The sequence below is a fragment of the Trypanosoma cruzi genome, genomic scaffold (assembly GCF_000209065.1).
Source record: "Trypanosoma cruzi strain CL Brener 1047053517029 genomic scaffold, whole genome shotgun sequence".
NCBI classification, from domain to species: domain Eukaryota; phylum Euglenozoa; class Kinetoplastea; order Trypanosomatida; family Trypanosomatidae; genus Trypanosoma; species Trypanosoma cruzi.
The window spans coordinates 316,921-324,461 of NW_001849552.1; the positions used below are offsets into that span (position 1 = coordinate 316,921).

The following is a 7,541-nucleotide window of genomic DNA, read 5'->3' on the forward strand; positions in this document are numbered from 1 at the left end:
CGCGGGTCGGACGCAGGGGGTGGCTGCTGCTATCGGGCATTGCTGCCCTTGTGCCAGTGGTTGCATTGTGCAGGTGTTTTGGCCGCGGCTGGAGCATGCATGCGAGTAAGCGTGAGCCGAAGGAAGATGATGATGATGAGGAGAATTTGCACGACGACACTGTCGCTGTGGGTCTTGACAAGGAGGAGCGGGAGCGGTATCATGCCACGCTTCTCCTCCTAAAGGAAAAGGCCAATGCGCATTTTCGCGCGGCTGAATTTGACGCGGCGTTGGAGATGTACCAGGGGTGCGTTGACATGTGTGCCGCGCTGGGCGCTGATGACGCAGAGGCGGTGCAGATCGATCAAGTTGTGCGCGCCAATGTGGCTCTTGTGTTTCTGAAGCTTCAGAGACCCGAGGAGGCGCGGATGCTGGCGACATTTCTGCTGCAGGATGACACACACCCTGTCGAGGGAGATTTGAAGGTGAAGGTGCTTTATCGACGCGGGCTGGCAAGCCAGGCGCTTGGGGATCGCGAGTCGGCGCTGTGCGACTTTAGGGCCGCCGTTTTGTTCTCACCCGGAGAGAAAAATCCGGCGGCGGAGGCTGCGATTGCGGCCCTCTCTCGTGGCGTTGGAACGTAACATTGAAAATATACGGAACAGCGGCACACGCGGGCGGGGAAGGGTCATTGCCCCTTTCTGTTCTCCATTCAATGGTCGTTCTTTTTTTTTTTTTTTTTTGAGAGTAGCGTGGGGTATATATTTGGTTTGGCTGAGGGGCGAAAAAGGGATGCGGTGATGGTTTTGTTGGGATTGGGTGCAGTCCAAGTAAGTGCGTGTAATGACGGACGTTCTTTCATTTTTGTGAATGGAGTGGCACACACGCACAAACATGTCGTCTTTCTTTATTCCCTCTCACTGGGGTGAAGGGAAGGAGGAAAATAATAAAAGGAAGGGGAGGAGGAGGAGGAGGAGGAGGAGGGCCACCGTTGCCGCTTCGAGGGGCGCGCGATCCACAAAAAAGGGCCTGCGAAAAGACCTGCGGTGGGAAATTTAAATATTTCCATTTTGTTTGTTGGTGAACTAAAAGGCTATTATTTTTTTCTTTTTTTCATCATTTTTATTTTTATTTTTTATTTCTCAAAAAAAAAAAAAAAAAGAAGATGTTGACTCCGATATTTGTTTGCGAGCAGAATGAGTCTTTTGTTATTGTTTCCATAACGCTGTCGGCTCTCTGCAAAGTGACAACAGCTGTATTCAGCATACTGGATCATCAGTTTACGTTTCACTGTGCCCCATATTACCTACGGCTGAAGTTTGATCAGCGCATTGCGGAGGGACGTGGTGAGAGGGCGACGTACACCGTTGATACCAATGTATTGACTGTGTACATCCCGAAGGAGCACAGGGACGAGGTGTTTACGCACCTGGACAACCCTGGCTATCTCATAGCCACTGATAAAGAACGCCAGCAGCTGGTCCAGTGTGTGGGAGGCGGTGAATTGCAAGGGGAGGATTCCATGGCACCCGATGAAGATGAAACCGAATTCCGTCAGCAGCTACCTTCTGCCTGTGGGGTAGAAGATGGCTGTGCGGATTACGGCTTTGCAGGAAGTTTTTCGGGGATGTTTGCCTCACTCGATTCTGACATCACTGCGGAAGTGCTTGATTTACCGCGTAACCCGGACGAGACAACAGGGGTCGAGCGGCGTCAGCTTCGCTTGCAGTCGGAGAACAGCGACTTTGATGAGGACGCTCTTCTCTTAAGTTTTGAAGATGCCGATGGCGAAGTGCAGCGTTTGTTGCGTTACGTGCCACGACATCGTCTGGACTACTTTGCCGCTCTGGATGCGGAGGGGGTGCGATACGTGGTCCCGTCAGCACCAATGGAAGAAACCACCAATAATTATACTACGGCGACGGAGGAAGACGACAATGGTAAGGGTGTGCTTGAGGAGGAAGAAGAGGTGTTGCCGATGTCCACTGGTGTTGTGGATCTGTGGGCCGGAAATATTGCGGAGTTTAAGCGACCTCTTGTCGAGGAGATTTCGCAACCGACAGAAAATGAAGTGGACATGCCAATCGGGGTCTCAAGCACTAACGTTTCAGCGCTTCCTACCGGATCCCTTGCCGTGCCGCAACAACGGCCTCGTGCCTTATTTTCTTCCGAAGAACATGGGGTGTTGATGAAAATTCGACCACCACGTTTGTTATTTCCACCAAGTTCGTTGGTTGTTGACGCGCTCACAGTGGACATACTTTTTTCAGAGGCCTATGATGACATTGTGACGGAAGGAACCGGCTGTAGTGAGTCACTGTGGAATATCTGCAAGCTGAGTCCGGCTCTCTCGTGGCTGGACCCAGCGGAGAATGTGTATGACGCCTGTATTTTTTTTGCACGTCGGGCTCTTATCTATCCATTGCATCGTAATTTTGCTCTCATTCAGCGCGTCTTTTCCTCGGTTGGGGTTCGGCTGCTTTTGGGCAAGTCGTACGTCATAAAGGCTTTTCTGCGTGTGCGCGCTATCCTTGCTCACGCCGAGCACCGTCACGTTCTTGTCACTCTCTTTCTGAATCCTCTTATTGGCTACTGGCTGGGTGTTGAGGACGCGGAGGAGCGTTTACTTCGGCTTGCGTTGGAGCTGCATGCGCATGTCACCCGTGTGGAAGCTGAGATGGAAAGGCCTCTTCCCACCTCGTCGCTACTCGTGCAAAAGAAGAGGCAACTGCTCCCGCTGCACTTGCTTAACCTTGGCCTACCCATTTCCTGAAGCAAAAAGGCATCATGCACCATGAGGGTTTCTTTCCCCCTCTGCGTATGCGGCACCAACCTCCTCCCTCCCGGTTTGAACGAGGCGAAGCGATGGAGGAAAACTGTGTGGTACGTGTGGGGATGAAACAACAAAAGAATGGCGGATCGATTAAAAGTGAATATGCCTTAAGAAGTGGGGCCTGAAAAGTGAGTAATAATGGTGCACTTCTGTGGGATTGGCTTCATCACTGTGGCGTGTTCTTTGCATGTATGTTACCCACCTTTGTTTTTTTTTTTCTTTTTCTTTTTCTTCTCTACGGATGTGTGCATGGGGTTTGGCTTTTGGCGTCACGATTCGAATGAAGAGAGCATTGTGCAACGTGGTGCCGCAGCCGATGGTCGGAGTCTTTACCGGCGCCGATGAAAGTGATGGTAGCCCCATTGAAGTGGCATCTCACTTTTTTACGGGCGTAAACGACCCGCGCGTTGGAACAATGGACTTTTCTTTAGATGGGCAGTATTTTATTTCTTCCCATGCAGATGATGCGCTTCGACTGATTGATGTTTTGACGATGCGACACAACGAAACAATTCAGTTAGAGGCGTTTGGTGTGCACTGTGCAAGGTTCACACAGTCTAGCGATGTGGTTTGTGTGGCCCCCCGGTACAGTAGCGATGGACACTTGTACCTTTTGAGTCTCACATCGGCCCAGTTGTTTGCTGCAATGGCCTTTGTGAGTGATGACGTGCCGGAGCTGCGGGCCGTTAGCAACACACCGGTGTACTCAACGATTTCCCAGTGTCCCCAAAGCGACGTGATTGCCTCCGTATTTTCGACGCAGGGTCGTCTGCTGTTGTTTCACCCCTTAATCTCTGGAGCGATCGCGGCATCTGGTGAACGAACGGTGATGGGTAACAGGGCCACCGTATCATTCAGCCCTGATGGAACAAAACTTGTCGTTGGGGACGACTGCCGGGTCCGCGTCTTTGATTACCGGAAAATGTTTTCATCGCCATTAGCTTCCTTGGATAACAAAGCAATTTTCACGGAGTCGGGTGCGGCTTCGCGCTGCAAAGGAGCTGAGGTGGCCGCTGACGGATCCCATTTGTTGCTCACATCTTTTGGAGGGGAGGCGGTTGTGTATGCCTTGCAACTTGGACTGGTGTCATGCTCATACTTTCACAACGTGGCGCGCCGACATTTCATAGGCGCCGGCGACGCTGTTGGTGCAAAATTTATGTTTCCAAATATTACAGGTTCTATTGTGGTGCAGTTATCCACGTACATGAATGCGGGGCGACACCTACTGGTGTACGATGGTTACGACGGACAGTTTTCCGGGTCGTGTCGGCGCGGCGCCCTCAAGTACGAACTGCAGTGCAAAGATAGCGACGTTCCTGTCGCTTTGAGTGTCAACTCAAAATATGCACTTCTGGCGACCGCGGCGCGAGGCGTGACGTGGTGGTCCTTCAACTTGTAGGTTCATCGAGACGAATGGAGGATCCGAGTGAAAAGAAAATTGTGGGTATGCGGGGAAAGGGAAAGGGAGGGGGCGAGAGGGAGAGGGAGGGAGCGGGACACCCCCGTGATGCGCACAGGGAGCCTGCCAGTGCGGGTTGACGACAAACACGAGCGGATACCAAAGACCCATTTTTTTTTTTAAATTTATTCCTCTTTTCCTCTTTTCCTCTTTTCCTCTTTTCCTCACGATAAAAAAATACAACAGCAACAACTACAACAAATGTGATTTAAATGAACTTAGTTGGCACCTGCTGCTTCTAAAAAAAAAAAAAGATAAATAAATAAATTCCGCTGCCTGCTTGGTTTTAGTTTGCCACGCATCACTTGTCCTTTCACATACGCTTTTTTCCTTTTTTTGTTCTTTGGCGGGGCGCGCGCCCTGCGTGGGAGTGGCGCAAAAGAGGGTTCTTTGTGTTGTGTGTGTGTGGTTGGGAGAGGGAGAGGCCGGTGCTCGGGTGGCGCCTAACTTTTTGTCTCGAAGTGACGGGAGTTTCAGTGAAAAAAGGGCCGACATCAGCAGGAATAAAATTTATAAGCAAGGAGAGCGGGCAAAAGGCGACTCATTGATCACGTCCTCTTAAAAAGAACCCAGCAGTTAGCAAAGAAGGCACGAGACCCATCAAATTTGCTTGGTATTGATGCGGTTCATCGTGCAGCAGCAGGATGTGTGGCGTGTACTTCGGAACGCCTCGAAGCACACGGCAAGTGAACGCAAGCGGGCGTATTTTTTTTTGTTTGCGTACTGTCTTAGTGTTGCGGCACTTTTTGCGAGTTTCCTGCACTTTATCGGTGCATGGGTTGCAGCCGGTCTCATTCAGCTTGTCATGCTCATCTTTGCCATGCTGTATGCTCTCAACATTGCGGACTGCCGTGACAAGTGCCTGAACGTGCTAGAGTGCGAGCGGATTGTCAACCCGGTGATGGAGGTTTACGTTGGTCTCCGTGCGTTACAGCTGCTACACGCCATTTTTTTCATTCAAAGCATTGTGCTATCACTTTGCTACACAATGGCGTTGTTGTTTCTCGTTTGGCGCATTTCGCGAGGTGCCTTCTTTGTCGACGCTACGAGTCTTTGGCGTGAGGTCGGGCGATTGGAGCAGGGATCGTACTTCCACATATCCATCGATGTTTTGCTGTTTGTGGTGTACCTTGTGTGCATGGTGTTTGCCATTGTCGCACGCTACGCGAAATAGGAGCGCAGCCGCGGATGGCGACAAATTATAGCAGCAAGGGGGGAATATAAACAATAACAACAACAACAAAAAAAAAAGGAAAAAAAAAGGAGGCGGCGTGAGAGGGGAAACAACAACGGAAGAGAAGGCATTGTCTCTTTATTAAACAAAGATGCAAACATGGCGTTGATGGTGGGAGTGCATGCCAGCGCACACGAGCCGACAAGGATATATAACAATCGGGCCGCGGGGCGAGCTGGATCGACGGAAGTCGATGAAGAAAAACTTTCTGTCCGTTGAATTTAGCCTGCCGCACGTGGAATTTCTTCTTTGGTTCCTAATATACATTTATTTTCGGTCTACGTGTGATGTCCTTTTGTCACAGAAGTTGCGTCGCTTCCTCTCGCTCTCATGGGTGGTGCTTTTGGTGCGAGGCGGTGGGTGGAGGCTTGAGGCGTGACGTGGTAGCCGAGAGGATAAAGGTGGGGGGCGCAAAACCACACGACAGTTTAAGGCAGGCAAACCTCGAAAGGATCAGGAAAGGGGAGTGTTGTGTTTCAGCGGGCGTTCTGTACCTTTTTTATTTGAATATCGAAGGATGTTCTATTTAAATTGATTGCACTCTGTGTTTCTTTTCTTTTTTTCTTCCATTGTTATTATTATTATTATTATTGTTATTTTATTTATTTATTTTATTTTATTTTTTTGGTTCTTGTGGGGGAGACGTGCTGCTGTTTCTCTTTTTTTTTTTTTTTTTCCTTGCCGAAAGATGGCGGGGACGCCTACGGATACCAGCCTTGGGCTGGAGCAGCTACACGGCATGCTGCACACCATTTTGCACTCGACGGACAACAACGAGCGCCGCAGCGTGGAGTCCACTGTTGTGCGTGCTCTCAACGCCTCTTCCAACCTCATGCTCCTGGTGCGTTTGGTGCAGGATGTGCAATCGGTCTCCGCCGGGGTTCGACAACTCGCTGCGGTGCTTCTGCGAAAGAAGGTATTTTCACTCTGGCGCGCAATCCCAGTGGGATCGCGGGCGGAGCTGAAACAAGTTCTTTTGGCGCAACTTGGCATCGAGCCTGTGCGTGTGGTGCGGTTTGCGCTGGCACATGTAATTTCCCGCCTGGCGAGGGCCGAATTTCTGGAACCGGTTGAGGGATGGCCAGAGTTGCAAGTGGCGATTCGCACGGCAATGGAGGACCCACGCGGGGACATGCGGGAGTTGGCGATGGTCTTGGCGTACAGCATAGCGGAGGTGGTGGGGGAGTGCGGTGATCTCAACACGCTGGTCACGGAGGCGGTTCTTCAGGGCATGACGGACGCCGAGGTGAGTGTGCAGCGGGCTGCGTTGAAGGCGATGGGGGCGTTGCTGCTTTTTGTGGACGTGCAGGAAGAGGACAGGATTGTGGTGGAAAAGAAGAAGCATGAACGGGGAAAATTGTTGCAGCACCTCATACCGCGTTGCTTGGAGCTTCTGGCGGTATATGGGCCTCTGGAAGAGAGGACAAATATCTGCGTGGACGTATTGGATCTCCTTGAGCAGCTGGTGGAAGATTTGAGCGTTAAGAAACATGAAGGGATTCTCCGCACCTTGGGAATTGAGATGATTTCAGTACTTTGTAACACTGTGAACCGGCCGCGTGTGCGGCAGAATAGCAGTGAGGTTCTGGTAACTCTGGTGAATTTGAAGCCTAAGTTTGTGACAACAACACTGCTGGAGCCCATGGTTTCGGCATGTGTACAAGTCATGGGTGAGGATGGCACTATTTCACTCCCCGAAGAGGTTACACGCCTGGAGGACTCGGAAATGGACATTAAGAACGACACCAATGATGAAGATGCCGAGATGCTACACGTGAGCCCACCTTGTATGTACGCCGGACGTCTTTTAAGTACTCTCGCAACAAAAGTATCTGCCAAAGCGTTTACCAATGTGTTGTTACCTTTTGTTTTGCGCGTTTCTGAAAACATGCAGGGAGGTCCTCTTGAGCGCAAGGCGGCCATTCTTTCCCTTGCCTGCCTGGCGGAGGGCAACCCGGGCTATTTGCGACGCAAAGTACAATACGTGTTGAAGCTAACGCATGACTTTTTGTGCGACAGCAATCCTATTCCAC

The 7,541-nt window shown here is 50.9% G+C and overlaps 5 protein-coding genes across 5 annotated transcripts, besides 9 other annotated features; all 5 read left to right on the top strand.

Moving 5' to 3' along the window:
• On the top strand, nucleotides 1-623 carry Tc00.1047053511031.10 (hypothetical protein, conserved; the record flags this gene model as incomplete). The annotated part of the gene is made up of 1 exon (XM_800112.1): nucleotides 1-623. A coding segment is annotated over one exon (623 nt), but the record flags the coding sequence as incomplete, so codon positions are not given.
• Nucleotides 1-7,541: a sequence feature (heterozygous, non-Esmeraldo-like haplotype).
• Nucleotides 931-963: a microsatellite.
• Nucleotides 1,076-1,122: a microsatellite.
• On the top strand, nucleotides 1,145-2,752 carry Tc00.1047053511031.20 (hypothetical protein, conserved; the record flags this gene model as incomplete). The annotated part of the gene is made up of 1 exon (XM_800113.1): nucleotides 1,145-2,752. One exon carries the CDS (start codon nucleotides 1,145-1,147, stop codon nucleotides 2,750-2,752), a length of 1,608 nt encoding a protein of 535 aa, XP_805206.1.
• On the top strand, nucleotides 3,000-4,214 carry Tc00.1047053511031.30 (hypothetical protein, conserved; the record flags this gene model as incomplete). The annotated part of the gene is made up of 1 exon (XM_800114.1): nucleotides 3,000-4,214. The coding sequence occupies one exon, from the start codon at nucleotides 3,000-3,002 to the stop codon at nucleotides 4,212-4,214; it is 1,215 nt and encodes a 404-aa protein (XP_805207.1).
• Nucleotides 3,016-3,049: a sequence feature (T-rich).
• Nucleotides 4,267-4,312: a sequence feature (GA-rich).
• Nucleotides 4,384-4,404: a sequence feature (AT_rich).
• Nucleotides 4,514-4,543: a sequence feature (AT_rich).
• On the top strand, nucleotides 4,894-5,448 carry Tc00.1047053511031.40 (hypothetical protein, conserved; the record flags this gene model as incomplete). Its single annotated transcript, XM_800115.1, has 1 exon — nucleotides 4,894-5,448. One exon carries the CDS (start codon nucleotides 4,894-4,896, stop codon nucleotides 5,446-5,448), a length of 555 nt encoding a protein of 184 aa, XP_805208.1.
• Nucleotides 6,077-6,111: a microsatellite.
• Nucleotides 6,112-6,134: a sequence feature (AT_rich).
• Tc00.1047053511031.49 (hypothetical protein, conserved) lies at nucleotides 6,197-7,541 on the top strand (the record flags this gene model as incomplete). The annotated part of the gene is made up of 1 exon (XM_800116.1): nucleotides 6,197-7,541. A coding segment is annotated over one exon (1,345 nt), but the record flags the coding sequence as incomplete, so codon positions are not given.